Source organism: Oncorhynchus mykiss, chromosome 28 (assembly GCF_057628025.1).
Source record: "Oncorhynchus mykiss isolate SJ-2025 chromosome 28, ASM5762802v1, whole genome shotgun sequence".
In the NCBI taxonomy this organism is placed as follows: domain Eukaryota; kingdom Metazoa; phylum Chordata; class Actinopteri; order Salmoniformes; family Salmonidae; genus Oncorhynchus; species Oncorhynchus mykiss.
Window position 1 is genome coordinate 39275001 of NC_143049.1, and position 20705 is coordinate 39295705.

Below are 20705 nucleotides of genomic sequence, written 5' to 3' on the forward strand. Positions count from 1 at the left end.
GGCGCTGGCGGCGCTGGGCAGACGGGCGGCACTGGCGGCGCTGGGCAGACGGGCGGCACTGGCGGCGCTGGGCAGACGGGCGGCACTGGCGGCGCTGGGCAGACGGGCGGCACTGTCGGCGCTGGGCAGACGGGCGGCACTGGCAGAGGCGCCGGACAGGCGGGAGGCTCCGGCAGAGGCGCCGGACAGGCGGGAGGCTCCGGCAGAGGCGCCGGACAGGCGGGAGGCTCCGGCAGAGGCGCCGGACAGGCGGGAGGCTCCGGCAGCGGCGCCGGACAGGCGGGAGGCTCCGGCAGAGGCGCCGGACAGGCGGGAGGCTCCGGCAGCGCTGGAGAGGAGGAAGGCTCTGGACGGATGGGCCGGAGAGACAGCCTGGTACGGGGAGCTGCCACCGGAGGGCTGGGGTGTGGAGGTGGTGACGGATAGACCGGGCCGTGCAGGCGCACTGGAGCTCTTGAGCACCGAGCCTGCCCAACCTTACCCGGTTGAATGGTCCCGGTCGCCCTGCCAGTGCGGCGAGGTGGAATAGCCCGCACTGGGCTATGCAGGCGAACCGGGGACACCGTGCGCAAGGCTGGTGCCATGTAAGCCGGCCCAAGGAGACGCACTGGAGACCAGATGCGTAGAGCCGGCTTCATGGCACTTGGCTCGATGCCCACTCTAGCCCGGCCGATACGCGGAGCTGGAATGTACCGCACCGGGCTGTGCACCCGCACTGGGGACACCGTGCGCTCCACAGCATAACACGGTGCCTGCCCGGTCTCTCTAGCCCCCCGGTAACCACAGGAAGTTGGCTCAGGTCTCCTACCTGGCGTAGCCATACTCCCTGTTAGCCCCCCCCCAAGAAATTTTTGGGGCTGACTCCCGGGCTTCCATCCACGACGCCGCGCTGCCTCCTCGTACCAGCGCCTCTCCGCTTTCGCCGCCTCCCGTTCTTCCTTGGGACGGCGATATTCTCCTGGCTGAGCCCAAGGTCCTTTACCGTCTAATTCGTCCTCCCATGACGCTCTCTCCCACTGCGGCTGCTGCTGCTCCTGCTGCCTCTGTTCCTTCTTCGGCTGCACCTTGGTGCGGCTATACTCCCCTGGTTTAGCCCAGGGTCCTCTCCCGTCGAGGATTTCCTCCCATGTCCAGAAATCCTTACAACGTAACTCCTCTTTTTGCTGCTGCTGCTGCCTGTTGACACGCCGCTTGGTCCGTTGGTGGTGGGTGATTCTGTAACGGTTTTCTTGGTGAGAAGGAGAGTCGGACCAAAATGCGGCGTGTAGATTGCGATCCATGTTTATTGTGACTATAGCAACATGAATCCAAATACAAACAGTGCAAAATAATAAACGTAATGAAAACCGAAACAGCCTAAACTGGTGCAAAGTAACACTAAGGACAATCACCCACAAACACACAGTGAAACCCAGGCTACCTAAATATGGTTCCCAATCAGAGACAATGACTAACACCTGCCTCTGATTGAGAACCATATCAGGCCGGACATAGAAATAGACAAACAAGACATCCAACATAGAATGCCCACCCAGTTCACGTCCTGACCAACACTAAAACAAGGAAAACACACACGAACGATGGTCAGAACGTGACAGTCTATCTTTAGATCTACAAAGACCTATACTACTTCCACTGTTAACAGATCCAAACACTCTGAGATTAGCACCGTTTTTATCATCATATAGTGAGAACAATAAGAATAAAATAAATAAATAATAATAGTTAATAAAATATAAAAAATAATAATACATTCAAATCAAATAAAATGTTATTTGTCGTAAACAACAGGTGTAGACTAACAGGTACCAGTACTCAATGAGAGTCAATGTGCAGGGGTATGAGGTAATGGAGGTAGATATGTACAGGGGTATGAGTTAATGGAGGTAGATATGTACAGGGGTACGAGGTAATTGAGGTAGATATGTACATATAGGTAGGGGTAAAGTGTCATAAACAACAGGTGTAGACTAACAGGTACCAGTATTGAGTTGATGTGCAGGGGTATGAGTTAATTGAGGTAGATATGTACATATAGGTAGGGGTAAAGTGACATAAACAACAGGTGTAGACTAACAGGTACCAGTACTGAGTTGATGTGCAGGGGTATGAGGTAATGGAGGTAGATATGTACAGGGGTATGAGGTAATGGAGGTAGATATGTACAGGGGTACGAGGTAATGGAGGTAGATATGTACATATAGGTAGGGGTAAAGTGACATAAACAACAGGTGTAGACTAACAGGTACCAGTACTGAGTCAATGTGCAGGGGTATGAGGTAATGGAGGTAGATATGTACAGGGGTATGAGGTAATTGAGGTAGATATGTACAGGGGTATGAGGTAATCGAGGTAGATATGTACAGGGGTATGAGGTAATGGAGGTAGATATGTACAGGGGTATGAGGTAATTGAGGTAGATATGTACAGGGGTATGAGGTAATGGAGGTAGATATGTACAGGGGTATGAGGTAATGGAGGTAGATATGTACAGGGGTACGAGGTAATGGAGGTAGATATGTACATATAGGTAGGGGTAAAGTGACAGATTTTAAACAGTAGCAGCAGTGTATGTGATGAGTCAAAACAAAGTTTGTGCAAAAAGTTAAAGTTAATTAACTAACTAAACTGTCCCTAACTAGTTATAGTTATTTGGTTAATTAACTAACTATTCATCAGTCTTATGGCTTGGGGGGGTAGAAGCTGTTCAGGGTCCTGTCAGCTCCAGGCTTGGTGCATTGGTGGCAGAGAGAACAGTCTGTGACTTGGGTGGCTGGAGTCTTTGACAATGTTTCGGTGACACCGCCTGGTATAGAGGTCCTGGATGACAGGCGGGTCGACCCCAGTGATGTACTGGGCTGTACTCACCACCCTCTGTACCGCCTTGCGGTCAGATGCCAAGCAGTGATGCAGCCAGTCAAGATGCTCTCGATGGTGTAGCTGTAGAACTTCTAGAGGATCCGAGGGCCCCACGCCAAATCTTTTCATCCTCCTGATGGGAAAGAGGCGTTGTCGTGTTTTGTCTACGATAGATCCTTGGTGATGTTGACACTGAGGAACTTGAAGCCCTTGACCCACTCCCCCCCCCTACAGCCCTGTCGATGTGAATGGGGGAGTACCCTTCCGTTTCCTCTAGATTCTTCTTTGAGTGATATTTGGGACTAAACCCGTTAGGTTTCTATTCTTTCAATGGATCCAACTGTCTGAGAACCCTGCTGATCTTTATCATCAATGCAGTGAGATTGCATGTTAAATTCCTCTTTCTAGTTGTCTTTCTATGAAGCCTTTATGTGACCAGACTAGAGAGACTTCAGAAGACTCCATTCTTGTCAGATCGTGTTACTTTATTATTGTTATTTATTATACTTTGGAAGGCGCTGCTTCCTGTCCGTTGACCCGGTAACAGAAGGACAGAGGGGTGACATAAGGGTGACAGAAGGATGACATAGGGGTGACATAGGGATGATGTAAGGGATGGACCGAGACCATTTTTTTCCACTCGTGCCCCCCCCCCCCCCCCCCTCATTATTCTCCATATAATAATACTTTTAACACCAAAGCCCTAATTTAGACTGGGTTAAAAATGGACCAGCCCATCTGGCATTTGCCCTATGGCCAGTCCGCCCCTGTAAAGGGTTTGTTTAAGGGTGACATTAGTTGTTTTTTCTTTCTGTCCAGACAAGATTACCCCATGTTGTTGGGGATGGCTGGATGGCTGGAGGATCATTTAAAAAAATATATTTATTCTGGGTTTAGTTTGTCTTATAAAATGAGGGGTTCAGAGACAAGGGCTGCATTCCAAACAAAGTGCACTACATAGGGAATAGGCTGCCGTTTGGGAACGTAGCCAAGATGTGAAACGTGATGAAAGTTAGATCACCTTCTATATTTTCTATTCATTCATAGATGTTTTTATTTATCTTAATCTCTGCATTTTTTTTGTAAAAGGTGTACTAGTTACTGAGTTGGATGTGCAGGGGTACGAGGTAATTGAGGTAGATTTGTACTACACATATAACTAGGAAGAATTGTAAACAGTAGGTAAACAGTAGCAGCAGTGTATGTGAAGAGTCAAAACACAAGTTAGTACACAAAGGGTCAATGCAGATAGTCCAGATAACTATTTAAATAACTATTTAAATAACTATTGAGCAGTCTAATAGCTTGGGAGTAGAAGCTGTTCAGAGTCCTGTTGGTAAAACAAAAATTGGTGCATCGTCGTGAGGTAGCAGAGAGAACAGTCTGTGACTTACAGTGGTTGGAATCTTTGACTATTTTTATTTTTTTTTGGGGGGGGGGGTCTGACACCGCCTGGTTTTGACTTGCCTAGTGAAATAAAGACGAAATACAATTGGCATAGAGGTCCTGGATGGCAGGGAGCTTGGCCCCAGTGATGTCGATAGTTGGTTCATATTTCCCTTGTTATGTCGATAGTTTTGTCATGGTTCCGTGTGTCACTGTCTTTCTGGTTAATAGGAGGGCGAATAGCGATAGGCCATGTGGTTGAAATGTTCTCGGCCTCCTGCAGGGGAAGAGGCCCTCTCAAGCCCTCTTCACCACTGTGTTTGGACCATGATCCTTAGTGAGCTGATCCTTCAGTAACAGTAGAGACACTTGCGTCTATATACGGTGGGGTCTCCTTTTAGAAAAGGATCCACACAAATCATCTGGTTACTTGAACGTTGTCAATGCCTGCGTCCCAAATGGCATCCTATTCCCTATATATAGTTCACTACTTTAGACCAGAGTCCTATGGCACCCTATTCCCTATATATAGTTCACTACTTTAGACCAGAGCCCTATGGAACCCTATTCCCTATATAGTGCACTACTTTTGACCAGAGGCCTATGGGTTGGTTCCATGTGGGACGTTTTCAATGTATTTGTGAGTAGTGAAGAGACCCGCTGTGCGTACGGCTCCTTTAAAACCTAGTCCTGCTATTAGCCTGCTAGAAATTCCCCATAACCATACTGTATATCACTGTGACCCTCGGGGGAGGGAGGGAGGGGAACTAAGTCAATTAAATAGTTAGAGAATTCCTCTCGTCTTTGCTGATACAGCTAGTCAGTTGAGAGAGAGAGATAGAAAAAGGAGAGCGATAGTGAGAGGAACAGGAGAGAGAGAGAGAGAGAGAGAGAGAGAGAGAGAGAGAGAGAATTAGAGAGAGAGACACAGACCATAGTATGTATAACAGTTGTAACAGTGTATGAAACAACAAAAGACACTCTTCAGTTCCTTTTCCATTTAATAGGAAAGGTTCTCAGTGGTGTTAAATTGCCTGTAAAACCTCAACCCTACTGTTGCAGACCCAAAGGCGTTTTATCCCTCTCTCTCAGACTCTCCAACTCTCTCTCTCTCTCTCTTTCCCTTTCTCACTCCCCCATGGTCTCTCCCTGTCTCCCCCCATCTCCCCCTCCCTCCCTACCCCTCTCTCCCCCACTTCCTCTCTTTCCCCCTGCTCTCTCTCTGTCTCCCCCTCTTCCTCTCCCGCCCTCCTTCCTTCACTCACTCCCTCTGCAGTCTCTTTCTCTCTCTCTCTCTCTCTCTCTCTCTCACTCCTCTCGCTCTTTCTCTTTCTGTCTCTCTCTCCCCTGCTCTCTCTCTCTCTCTCTCTCTCTCTCTCTCTCTCTCTCTTTGTCCCCCCCCCCCTCTTAACCTCTCTCCCTGTGGGTCTGTAACTGTGGTTTTGTAGAGTGGACCCCATATAGGCAGGGAGGGGGGGGGGGGCTATTAAACCGATTAGATGGCCCCTAATCATCTTTACAGGCCCACCGCCCAGGTTTCTGCATTAAAAACACTGGTGGCCGTATCGGTAGATTTTCTCTTCACGTGCAGTAAAACCATCTAGTGGTGTGGTAAAGCATGTCCATCTTCTTGGAAAACGTCAAACCTCCCATCCTTTTTGTTGAGTGTTGTTCTATGGTAAAGCATGTCCATCTTCTTGGAAAACGTCAAACCTCCCATGCTTTTTGTTGAGTGTTGTTCTATGGTAAAGCATGTCCATCTTCTTGGAAAACGTCAAACCTCCCATCCTTTTTGTTGAGTGTTGTTCTATGGCAAAGCAACCGAGCTTTTACTACTACAAACAGACGGACATATCTACTGTAGTTGGACAAAGCTGCTGTGCTGGAAAACCTTGGTAGAGCATGGCTGTGTGGGAGTAGACATTGTGGTGCTCATGTGAATTTCCTGTCCTTTTCAGGCTTCAGTTATACCACTACTTAAAACATAGTTGATAGTTAATACCATGGTAATTACAACAGTAATATACTTAAACTGTGAGGTGAAAGCTATATATATTCCTTTAATAGCTTTCATGCTAGATTAAAGAGAGTAATATTTGCTTTTATGGGTTTCTGCTTTTATGAAACTGCTTTTTTTTTGTACTTAACCTCTTGAGGTCAAAGCTATAAAAAGGATACTAAATCCTCACCCCTGAGGTAAAAAAAAACTATACAATACATGTGCTATACTGCTCCCATATGAACAAACTCTTTATCTTTACCATGTGCAATTACAAAACACTTGTCCTAAACTACTGTCCTAAACTACTGTCCTAAACTACTGTCCTAAGCTACTGCCCTAAACTACTGTCCTAAGCTACTGTCCTGAACTACTGTCCTAAGCTACTGTCCTAAACTACTGTCCTAAACTACTGTCCTAAGCTACTGTCCTAAACTACTGTCCTGAACTACTGTCCTAAACTACTGTCCTAATCTACTGTCCTAAACTACTGTCCTAAACTACTGTCCTAAGCTACTGTCCTAACTACTGTCCTAAACTACTGTCCTAAGCTACTGTCCTAAACTACTGTCCTAAACTACTGTCCTAAACTACTGTCCTAAGCTACTGTCCTAAGCTACTGTCCTAAACTACTGTCCTACGCTACTGTCCTAAACTACTGTCCTAAGCTACTGTCCTAAACTACTGTCCTAAACTACTGTCCTAAGCTACTGTCCTAAGCTACTGTCCTGAACTACTGTCCTAAAATACTGTCCTAAGCTACTGTCCTAAACTACTGTCCTAAACTACTGTCCTAAGCTACTGTCCTAAACTACTGTCCTAAACTACTGTCCTAAGCTACTATCCTAAACTACTGTCCTAAACTACTGTCCTAAGCTACTGTCCGAAGCTACTGTCCTGAACTACTGTCCTAAACTACTGTCCTAATCTACTGTCCTAAACTACTGTCCTAAACTACTGTCCTAAGCTACTGTCCTAAGCTACTGTCCTAAACTACTGTCCTAAGCTACTGTCCTAAACTACTGTCCTAAGCTACTGTCCTAAACTACTGTCCTAAACTACTGTCCTAAGCTACTGTCCTAAACTACTGTCCTAAACTACTGTCCTAACTACTGTCCTAATCTACTGTCCTAAACTACTGTCCTAAACTACTGTCCTAAGCTACTTGTCCCTCTCCTCTCTTCACAGCTGACCCAGTGGATGTACTCAAGGCTCTGGACTTCCACAGCTCTCCGGATGGCGTCCGTAAAGTCACGGGCTTCTGCGCTCACCGGAGAGGATCTAAACCTGACATAGCCTTCCGTGTGGGGAAGCAGGCGCAGATCAGCGCTCCCAGCAAGCAACTCTTCCCAGGTGACTTAACCGATCTGGAGACACACGCACACACACACACACACACGCACGCACACGCACACGCGCACGCGCACACACACATCAAACCTCACGTAAATGGATTTTCCACACGCTCCCAAGTGGCACAGCGGTCTAAAGGCTCTGCATCTCAATGCTTAGAGGCGTCACTACAGTTCCTGGTTCGACTCCAGGCTGTATTACATCATCCTATGGGAATCTTGATTGGGAGTCCCATAGGGCGGCGCACCATTGACAAACACATCCAAATTCATCAAAGGCCATTTTGGAAAGACAGAGACGTCTTCGATAGTGTTTGAATTCCAGATGGCACCACATCCCTATTCCCTATGTAGTGCACCTCATTGGGAATAGGGTGCCATTTTGGACACTTCCAAGGGGTCTTCATAGAAGCTACTGTCCTAAATACTGTCCTAAACTACTGTCCTAAGCTACTGTCCTAAACTGCTTACTGTTTAAACCAGTTAATCCACAGTATTGACAATAAATCAACAGAGGACTGGCCCACCCCTCATAGCCTGTTTCCTCTCTAGGTTTCTTCCTATGTTTTGGCTTTTCTAGGGAGTTTTTCCTAGCCACCGTGCTTCTACACCTGCATTGCTTGCTGTTTTGGGGTTTTAGGCTGTGTTTCTGTACAGAACTTTGAGATATCAGCTGATGTACGAAGGGCTTTATGAATACATTTGATTTGAAATTGGATTGATTGAACAACAGAGGGAATACAACAACTAGGTCATTAGCTGTAGCGGTACAAAACACTGTCTATAGATGTGGAAAAGGGATATGTTTCAGTTCTATCCATTGGTGGAATTTGAGATGTTTAGTGTGTGAATACAGCATGTACAGCATGTACCCTGTAGAGATAGATGAATAGCTGAGAGAGTAGGGCCTACACTGTAGGGATTAATGGATTGATAGAATAGGGCCTACATTGTAGGGATTAATGGATTGATAGAATAGGGCCTACATTGTAGGGATTAATGGATTGATAGAATAGGGCCTACACTGTAGGGATTAATGGATTGACAGAATAGGGCCTACACTGTAGGGATTAATGGATTGATAGAATAGGGCCTACACTGTAGGGATTAATGGATTGATAGAATAGGGCCTACACTGTAGGGATTAATGGATTGATAGAATAGGGCCTACATTGTAGGGATTAATGGATTGATAGAATAGGGCCTACATTGTAGGGTAGGGATTAATGGATTGATAGAATAGGGCCTACACTGTAGGGATTAATGGATTGATAGAATAGGGCCTACACTGTAGGGATTAATGGATTGATAGAATAGGGCCTACATTGTAGGCATTAATGGATTGATAGAATAGGGCCTACACTGTAGGGATTAATGGATTGATAGAATAGGGCCTACATTGTAGGCATTAATGGATTGATAGAATAGGGCCTACACTGTAGGGATTAATGGATTGATAGAATAGGGCCTACACTGTAGGGATTAATGGATTGATAGAATAGGGCCTACATTGTAGGCATTAATGGATTGATAGAATAGGGCCTACATTGTAGGGATTAATGGATTGATAGAATAGGGCCTACACTGTAGGGATTAATGGATTGATAGAATAGGGCCTACATTGTAGGGATTAATGGATTGATAGAATAGGGCCTACATTGTAGGGTAGGGATTAATGGATTGATAGAATAGGGCCTACACTGTAGGGATTAATGGATTGATAGAATAGGGCCTACACTGTAGGGATTAATGGATTGATAGAATAGGGCCTACATTGTAGGCATTAATGGATTGATAGAATAGGGCCTACACTGTAGGGATTAATGGATTGATAGAATAGGGCCTACATTGTAGGCATTAATGGATTGATAGAATAGGGCCTACACTGTAGGGATTAATGGATTGATAGAATAGGGCCTACATTGTAGGGATTAATGGATTGATAGAATAGGGCCTACATTGTAGGCATTAATGGATTGATAGAATAGGGCCTACACTGTAGGGATTAATGGATTGATAGAATAGGGCCTACATTGTAGGCATTAATGGATTGATAGAATAGGGCCTACACTGTAGGGATTAATGGATTGATAGAATAGGGCCTACATTGTAGGGATTAATGGATTGATAGAATAGGGCCTACATTGTAGGCATTAATGGATTGATAGAATAGGGCCTACACTGTAGGGATTAATGGATTGATAGAATAGGGCCTACATTGTAGGGATTAATGAATTGATAGAATATGACCTATACTGTGGGGATTAATGAATTGATAGAATATGACCTATACTGTGGGGAGTAATGAATTGATAGAATATGACCTATACTGTGGGGAGTAATGAATTGATAGAATATGACCTATACTGTGGGGAGTAATGAATTGATAGAATATGACCTATACTGTGGGGAGTAATGAATTGATAGAATATGACCTATACTGTGGGGAGTAATGAATTGATAGAATATGACCTATACTGTGGGGAGTAATGAATTGATAGAATATGACCTATACTGTGGGGAGTAATGAATTGATAGAATATGACCTATACTGTGGGGAGTAATGAATTGATAGAATATGACCTATACTGTGGGGAGTAATGAATTGATAGAATATGACCTATACTGTGGGGATAAGGGAGGTTCATTGAGATGTTTAATGTATGAAGGGAGACTGCAGATACAGAATGCTAGGGTCTATACCATAAGGACACGTGGGACAACGACCAAGCATTTATTAGCTCGAAGGATAAATAAAGGACAAAGCGGGTTCTTGTCCTGTGGAGTCGTTGGCCCTCTTTCTGGTTGAAAAGATAGACCGTTCAAGATGCTAGTTGCCTACTTGGCCCGTACTGACAGGATACTGTATACAACTTTACTAGAAACAGTGGCTTGTTAAATACTTTTCCCTCCGTCTGTGAGTGTTGGCGCTTTGCCAAATTGTCCAGACAGCAAAGGAAAAAAAAAAATAAAGGCACAAAATAGCAGGAGATTAAATGAACAGTGAGATTTTCTGTGATTTTAGGCCAAAAAAATAATTCGCCTGGAAATGTTACTGGTTTTAAAGACTGGGAATTTCAGTCAAATAGGCTCAAATACAATTGAATGAAGTGGATTACAGTTTCCTATTTGATTTGGTAGCAGTCTGTCAGAGTTCTCCGTCTAAAAGAAAACGATTCAACTTTTATTTCATCAGCAGCGACCTATTTCATTCTAGTTAACGGTTAGTTAAATAATTACATTTTGTTTGGCTTGTTCTCTTTTCACACACCTTGTAAAAAAAAATGAATTGTCCAATTAGATCACTTGTGACTTTCAAGATTAGCCAGTTGGTCTAATACGTTCTTAAAGTACCCAGCAACAAAGGACACATTTAAACTTAAATTAAAGTAATTAGTATCTACTATAATTGGGGAGAAAATTAAAGGTACTAATCTGTAATTTTACGAGCCTGACCCTAACACTTCGTCTGGTAAACTGAAGGATGCAGCTAGGGGAAATGTAACCCCTCTCAAGTAGACAAAATATGTGGATGTGAGGGCTAACAGTCCATGAGATTGACATGATCATTTTAATGTGTCCTCGAGGACGGGTGTAACTAAGGACAAGCCTTGAATTCTGGGCTCCCGAGTGGCCTCAGCGGTCTGAAGACACTGCATCTCAGTGCTAGAGGCATCACTACAGTCCCTGTTTCAAATCCAGGCTGAATCACATCTGGCCCTGATTGGGAGTCCCATCGGGCGGTGCACAATTGGCCCATCGTCGGCCGGTGGTAGGCCGTCATTGCAAATAAGAATTTGTTCTTAAACTTGCCATGTTAAATAAAGGTAAAAACAAAAAGTATAGAAACAGGAAGTCTCCCAGAAATACGATGATGTCATTAGGACTGTAACAGTCATGGAATTTTGGGTGACGGTTATTGGTGAGGAAGATTGACCCCGGTCACCGTTATAACCCACCAGACATGCCACCAGGGTTTTTTTTCATAGTCCCCAAATCCAGAACTAATTCAAGAAAATGTGCAGATGTATATAGAGCCCTTATTGCATTGAACTTCCTTCCGTCTCATATTGCTCAAATAAACAGCAAACCTGGTTTCAGAAAACAGATGAAGCGACACCTCTCCCCTATTGGACCTCGATAGTATGTGTGTATGCATTGATATGTGGGCTACGTGGGCCTTTTTAAATATGTGTGTAGTTCTATCCTTGAGCTGTTCTTGTCTATTGATGTCTATTGTATCATGTCATTCTGTATTATGTCATTCTATATTATGTCATTCTGTATCATGTCATTCTGCATTATGTCATTCTGCATTATGTCATTCTGCATTATGTCATTCTGTATTATGTCATTCTGTATTATGTCATTCTGTATTATGTCATTCTGCTTTATGTCATTCTGTATTATGTCATTCTGTATTATGTAATTCTATATCATGTCATTCTATATCATGTCATTCTATATTATGTAATTCTATATCATGTCATTCTATATTATGTCATTCTATATTATGTAATTCTGTATTATGTCATTCTGTATTATGTCATTCTGCATTATGTCATTCTGTATTATGTCATTCTGTATTATGTAATTCTATATCATGTCATTCTATATCATGTCATTCTATGTTATGTAATTCTATATCATGTCATTCTATATTATGTCATTCTATATTATGTCATTCTGTATTATGTCATTCTGTATTATGTAATTCTATATCATGTCATTCTATATCATGTCATTCTATATTATGTAATTCTATATCATGTCATTCTATATTATGTCATTCTATATTATGTCATTCTATTATGTCATTCTGCATTATGTTATTCTGTATCATGTTATTCTGTATCATGTCATTCTGTATTATGTCATTCTGTATCATGTCATTCTGTATCATGTCATTCTGTAATATGTCATTCTGTATTATGCCATTCTATATTATGTCATTCTGTATCATGTCATTCTGCATTATGTTATTCTGTATTATTAGGCCTCACCCTCTGATCCAACAGGTCCCAGACATGCTCAATAGGATTGAGATCCAGGCTATTCGCTGGCCATGGCAGAACACTGACATTCCTGTCTTGCAGGAAATCACTCACAGAATGAGCCGTATGGCTGGTGGCATTGTCATGCTGGAGTGTCATTGTCATGCTGGAGGGTCATGTCAGGATGAGCCTGCAGGAAGGGTACCAAATGAGGGAGGAGGATGTCTTCCCTATAACGCACAGCTTTGAGATTGCCTGCAATGACAACAAGCTCAGTCTGATGATGTTGTGACACACCGCCCCAAACTATGACAGACCCTCCACCTCCAAATCGATCCCGCTCCAGAGTACAGGCCTCGGTGTAAAGCTCATTCCTTCGATGATAAACGCGAATCCGACCATCACCCCTGGTGAGACAAAACCGTGACTTGTCAGTGAAGAGCACTTTTTGACAGTCCTGTCTGGTCCAGCGACGGTGGGTTTGTGCCCTTAGGCGACGTTGTTGCCGGTGATGTCTGGTGAGGACCTGCCTTACAACAGGCCTACAATCCCTCAGTCCAGCCTCTCTCAGCCTATTGTGGACAGTCTGAGCACTGATGGAGGGATTGTGCGTTCCTGGTGTAACTCGGGCAGTTGTTGTTGCCAACCTGTACCTGTCCCGCAGGTGTGATGTTCCGATGTACCGATCCTGTGCAGTTGTTACACGTGGTCTGCCACTGCGAGGACAATCAGCTGTCCGTCTTGTCTCCCTGTAGCCCTGTCTTAGGCGTCTCACAGTACGGAGATTGGAATTTATTGCCCTGGCCACATCTGCAGTCCTCATGCTTCCTTGCTGCATGCCTAAGGCACTTTCACACAGATGAGCAGGGACCCTGGGTATCTTTCTTTTGGTGTTTTTCAGTCAGTAGAAAGGCCTCTTTAGTGTCCTAAGTTTTCATAACTGTGACCTTTAATTGCCTACCGTCTGTAAGCTGTTAGTGTCTTAATGACCGTTCCACAGGTGCATCTTTATTAATTGTTTATGGTTCATTGAACAAGAATGGGAAACAGTGTTTAAACCCTTTACAATGTTGATCTGTGAAGTTATTTTGATTTTTACGAAATGATCTTTGAAAGACACGATTCTGAAAACGGGACGTTTCTTTTTATGCTGAGTTTATTATTATTATTATTATTATTAATCTTGATTTGGCTGCCCTCGTGTGCGTCTGTGTGTCTGTCTGTTTTTTTACATTTCAAAAGCCTTGTTTTCTGTTTTGTCTTTTTGGACTTCAAAATCATCTTTTTGTCCCCGGTTAGGATTTGTTTTTACAACGGTTATAACAGTTGTTTTATTTTCATGATGGTCTTCATCCGGTTATAGGGTTATTCTTTCATTTTGCCAGCCCTAGATGTCATATTACCACACCCACCTCTATCCTGTCTAACTTTTCTGTGTCTGATGATGTCATATTGCTGCGTCCATCTCTACCCTCTCTAACTTTCTTGGGTTTGATGATGTCATATTACTGCGTCCACCTCTAAACTGTCTAACTTCTGTGTTCGATGTCATATTACCACGTCCACCTCTACCCTCTCTAACTCTTCTGGGTTTGATGATGTCATATTGCTAAGCTAACCTATCTACTTGTTGTTCGCCCACCTCTAACCTTCTTTCCTTCACTTTTGGCGCTACACATTGATGATTACCCAGGAGTTTGGCAGCTAATGGGGAACCAAATAAACAGAACCAATCAGATGAATAAATTAACCCCTCTAACCAATCAGATGAGTAAATTAACCTCTCTAACCAATCAGATGAATAAATTAACCTCTCTAACCAATCAGATGAGTAAATTAACCTCTAACCAATCAGATTAATAAATTAACCTCTCTAACCAATCAGATGAGTAAATTAACCTCTCTAACCAATCAGATGAATAAATTAACCTCTCTAACCAATCAGATGAATAAATTAACCTCTCTCTTCTTTTTCTTCTTTCACCAGGAGGAGTGTTCCCAGAGGACTTCTCAGTGATGTTCACCATCAAGCCCAAGGCAGGCAGCCAGTCCTTCTTGCTGTCTGTGTATAACGAGCAGGGGGTCCAGCAGCTGGGTGTGGAGGTGGGACGCTCTCCTGTCTTCCTGTACGAAGACCAGCATGGAAAACCTTCCCCAGAGGATTACCCACTGTTCAGATCCATCAACCTCGCTGACGGCAAGTAAGTGATAACTGAGACACCTGAGTAACTCATCACTACCGTATCACAGAGCAAGGCATTTTATGTTACGGACAGGATTAGGGTTGGGGTAAGGTGAGGTTAGTATTAGGATTTCTCTTTCCTCAGGTAAGTAACTGAAGTTTGACTGAACCTACGAGAAGTTAGAAGATGCTCATCGGTGTGCAGTTTTATGCTTGTTGTGCCTTTGATGTTGTACATGGAGGACGGCAAGATGTTTCTGAGAGGGTCTGTGGCCTTACTGAGTTCTTCCTGCAGACATACTCCATGCCACCTACAGTACATTCGGAAACTATTCAGACCCCTTAACTTTTTCCACATTTCGTTATGTTACAGCCTTATTCTAAAATGGTTTTTAAAAATAAAAAAAATGTCCTCAGCTATCTACACACAGTAACCCATCATGACAAAGCGAAAACAGGTTTTTAGAAATGTTTGCAAATGTATTAAAAATTAAAAAACAGAAAAAAACATATTTACATAAGTATTCAGACTCTTTGCTATGAGACTCAACATTGATCTCAGGTGCATCCTGTTTCCATTGATCATCCTTGAGATGTTTCTACAACTTGATTGGAGTCCACCTGTGATAAATTGAATTGATTGAACATAATTTGGAAAGGCACACACCTGTCTATATATGGTCTCACAGTTGACAGTTCATGTCAGAGCAAAAACCAAGCCATGAGGTCGAACAGTAGCCTGCATCAATCTTGAATGAAAGAAGTTTGGAACCACCAGTTTTTGCTTTGTCATTATGGGGTATTATGATGTCATTATGGGGTATTGTGATGTCATTATGGGATATTATGATGTCATTATGGGGTATTGTGATGTCATTATGGGGTATTGTGATGTCATTATGGGGTGTTGTGATGTCATTATGGGGTATTGTGATGTCATTATGGGGTATTATGTGTAGATTGATGAGAACATTTCTTAAATACATTTTAGTATAAGGCTGTACCGTCACAAAATGTGGAAAAAGTCAAGGGGTCTGAATACTTTCCAAATGCACAATAAGCTATTTTTTACAAGATGGGCTTACAAGATCTAAGTGTTCGGGATTTCTCAAGAACGTATTTAAGGCTTCTAAGCAGACCCAAACAAATCACTGAAAATGCACAATTCTTCTATTTATATGCTTCATTGTTTAGTTATTGAAAACATAAGGAATATAACTGTGGGATGGCTGTATTTGTTTTGAGTAACCCAATTATTTATTTGGCAGGGTTTTAATTACAAATAGTTTTTGTCAAATTATTTACAGCTGTCTGTGTTGTTGATGTGTAGTTAACTATCCAAATAAAAGAGTTTGAGCTTCATAAATTACCTAACTGTAACATTAATATTCTGACTGTGAACTCTTTTGCTAATTTGAAACATTTTGCAAAAACGTGTCTGATACAATTGTCTACAGTGAAATGAAGCGTTGCATTGGTATGTAACTTGAATGTCTGTGGTTGATTTATCTGTTTTCCAAAACTTGTAAAGTAGAGTTAGCCTGTTTCAATTACTGTCATTTTATTGTTTTATTGTTTGTTTAGCTAGGAATTTTTCTGAGAAGATCAAATTATCTTCAACAAGAACAACCTACTTTTAAGTTTTAAATCTGTTGGCATCTCTCTGACTATACCAGACTGTAGATCATCTCTGACTATACCAGACTGTAGATCATCTCTGACTATACCAGACTGTAGATCATCTCTGACTATACCAGACTGTAGATCATCTCTGACTAATACCAGACTGTAGATCAAGATCATCTCTGACTATACCAGACGGTAGATCATCTCTGCCTATACCAGACTGTAGATCATCTCTGACTATACCAGACTGTAGATCAAGATCATCTCTGACTATACCAGACTGTAGATCAAGATCATCTCTGACTATACCAGACTGTAGATCAAGATCATCTCTGACTATACCAGACTGTAGATCAAGATCATCTCTGACTATACCAGACTGTAGATCAAGATCATCTCTGACTATACCAGACTGTAGATCAAGATCATCTCTGACTATACCAGACTGTAGATCAAGATCATCTCTGACTATACCAGACTGTAGATCAAGATCATCTCTGACTATACCAGACTGTAGATCAAGATCATCTCTGACTATACCAGACTGTAGATCAAGATCATCTCTGACTATACCAGACTGTAGATCAAGATCATCTCTGACTATACCAGACTGTAGATCAAGATCATCTCTGACTATACCAGACTGTAGATCAAGATCATCTCTGACTATACCAGACTGTAGATCAAGATCATCTCTGACTATACCAGACTGTAGATCAAGATCATCTCTGACTATACCAGACTGTAGATCAAGATCATCTCCGACTATACCAGACTGTAGATCAAGATCATCTCCGACTATACCAGACTGTAGATCAAGATCATCTCCGACTATACCAGACTGTAGATCAAGATCATCTCTGACTATACCAGACTGTAGATCAAGATCATCTCTGACTATACCAGACTGTAGATCAAGATCATCTCTGACTATACCAGACTGTAGATCAAGATCATCTCTGACTATACCAGACTGTAGATCAAGATCATCTCTGACTATACCAGACTGTAGATCAAGATCATCTCTGACTATACCAGACGGTAGATCATCTCTGACTATACCAGACTGTAGATCAAGATCATCTCTGACTATACCAGACGGTAGATCATCTCTGCCTATACCAGACTGTAGATCAAGATCATCTCTGACTATACCAGACGGTAGATCATCTCTGACTATACCAGACTGTAGATCAAGATCATCTCTGACTATACCAGACGGTAGATCATCTCTGACTATACCAGACTGTAGATCAAGATCATCTCTGACTATACCAGACGGTAGATCATCTCTGAATATACCAGACTGTAGATCAAGATCATCTCTGACTATACCAGACGGTAGATCATCTCTGCCTATACCAGACTGTAGATCATCTCTGACTATACCAGACTGTAGATCAAGATCATCTCTGACTATACCAGACTGTAGATCAAGATCATCTCTGACTATACCAGACGGTAGATCATCTCTGACTATACCAGACTGTAGATCAAGATCATCTCTGACTATACCAGACGGTAGATCATCTCTGCCTATACCAGACTGTAGATCAAGATCATCTCTGACTATACCAGACGGTAGATCATCTCTGACTATACCAGACTGTAGATCAAGATCATCTCTGACTATACCAGACGGTAGATCATCTCTGCCTATACCAGACTGTAGATCAAGATCATCTCTGACTATACCAGACGGTAGATCATCTCTGACTATACCAGACTGTAGATCAAGATCATCTCTGACTATACCAGACGGTAGATCATCTCTGCCTATACCAGACTGTAGATCATCTCTGACTATACCAGACGGTAGATCATCTCTGACTATACCAGACTGTAGATCATCTCTGACTATACCAGATGGTAGATCATCTCGGACTAATACCAGACGGTAGATCATCTCTGACTATACCAGACGGTAGATCATCTCTGACTATACCAGACGGTAGATCATCTCTGACTATACCAGACTGTAGATCATCTCTGACTATACCAGACGGTAGATCATCTCTGACTATACCAGACTGTAGATCATCTCTGACTATACCAGACGGTAGATCATCTCTGACTATACCAGACTGTAGATCATCTCTGACTATACCAGACTGTAGATCAAGATCATCTCTGACTATACCAGACTGTAGATCAAGATCATCTCTGACTATACCAGACTGTAGATCAAGATCATCTCTGACTATACCAGACTGTAGATCAAGATCATCTCTGACTATACCAGACTGTAGATCAAGATCATCTCCGACTATACCAGACTGTAGATCAAGATCATCTCCGACTATACCAGACTGTAGATCAAGATCATCTCCGACTATACCAGACTGTAGATCAAGATCATCTCTGACTATACCAGACTGTAGATCAAGATCATCTCTGACTATACCAGACTGTAGATCAAGATCATCTCTGACTATACCAGACTGTAGATCAAGATCATCTCTGACTATACCAGACTGTAGATCAAGATCATCTCTGACTATACCAGACTGTAGATCAAGATCATCTCTGACTATACCAGACGGTAGATCATCTCTGACTATACCAGACTGTAGATCAAGATCATCTCTGACTATACCAGACGGTAGATCATCTCTGCCTATACCAGACTGTAGATCAAGATCATCTCTGACTATACCAGACGGTAGATCATCTCTGACTATACCAGACTGTAGATCAAGATCATCTCTGACTATACCAGACGGTAGATCATCTCTGACTATACCAGACTGTAGATCAAGATCATCTCTGACTATACCAGACGGTAGATCATCTCTGAATATACCAGACTGTAGATCAAGATCATCTCTGACTATACCAGACGGTAGATCATCTCTGCCTATACCAGACTGTAGATCATCTCTGACTATACCAGACTGTAGATCAAGATCATCTCTGACTATACCAGACTGTAGATCAAGATCATCTCTGACTATACCAGACGGTAGATCATCTCTGACTATACCAGACTGTAGATCAAGATCATCTCTGACTATACCAGACGGTAGATCATCTCTGCCTATACCAGACTGTAGATCAAGATCATCTCTGACTATACCAGACGGTAGATCATCTCTGACTATACCAGACTGTAGATCAAGATCATCTCTGACTATACCAGACGGTAGATCATCTCTGCCTATACCAGACTGTAGATCATCTCTGACTATACCAGACGGTAGATCATCTCTGACTATACCAGACTGTAGATCATCTCTGACTATACCAGACGGTAGATCATCTCGGACTAATACCAGACGGTAGATCATCTCTGACTATACCAGACGGTAGATCATCTCTGACTATACCAGACGGTAGATCATCTCTGACTATACCAGACTGTAGATCATCTCTGACTATACCAGACGGTAGATCATCTCTGACTATACCAGACTGTAGATCATCTCTGACTATACCAGACGGTAGATCATCTCTGACTATACCAGACTGTAGATCATCTCTGACTATACCAGACTGTAGATCAAGATCATCTCTGACTATACCAGACTGTAGATCAAGATCATCTCTGACTATACCAGACTGTAGATCAAGATCATCTCTGACTATACCAGACTGTAGATCAAGATCATCTCTGACTATACCAGACTGTAGATCAAGATCATCTCTGACTATACCAGACTGTAGATCAAGATCATCTCCGACTATACCAGACTGTAGATCAAGATCATCTCCGACTATACCAGACTGTAGATCAAGATCATCTCCGACTATACCAGACTGTAGATCAAGATCATCTCTGACTATACCAGACTGTAGATCAAGATCATCTCTGACTATACCAGACTGTAGATCAAGATCATCTCTGACTATACCAGACTGTAGATCAAGATCATCTCTGACTATACCAGACTGTAGATCAAGATCATCTCTGACTATACCAGACTGTAGATCAAGATCATCTCTGACTATACCAGACGGTAGATCATCTCTGACTATACCAGACTGTAGATCAAGATCATCTCTGACTATACCAGACGGTAGATCATCTCTGCCTATACCAGACTGTAGATCAAGATCATCTCTGACTATACCAGACGGTAGATCATCTCTGACTATACCAGACTGTAGATCAAGATCATCTCTGACTATACCAGACGGTAGATCATCTCTGACTATACCAGACTGTAGATCAAGATCATCTCTGACTATACCAGACGGTAGATCATCTCTGAATATACCAGACTGTAGATCAAGATCATCTCTGACTATACCAGACGGTAGATCATCTCTGCCTATACCAGACTGTAGATCATCTCTGACTATACCAG

The 20705-nt window shown here is 42.7% G+C and overlaps 1 protein-coding gene across 6 annotated transcripts in view; it reads left to right on the forward strand.

Annotated features, from left to right (window-relative positions):
* LOC149971180 (collagen alpha-1(XI) chain-like) overlaps positions 1-20705 on the forward strand; it is a 222638-nt gene that overhangs the window by 18240 nt on the left and 183693 nt on the right. For all 6 annotated transcript variants that reach the window (XM_090225280.1, XM_090225284.1, XM_090225279.1 and 3 more), the window contains exons 2-3: positions 7433-7597; positions 14578-14791. In XM_090225280.1, coding sequence (XP_090081406.1) covers positions 7433-7597; positions 14578-14791 — 379 coding nt within the window. The remainder of the gene's footprint in view (positions 1-7432; positions 7598-14577; positions 14792-20705) is intronic.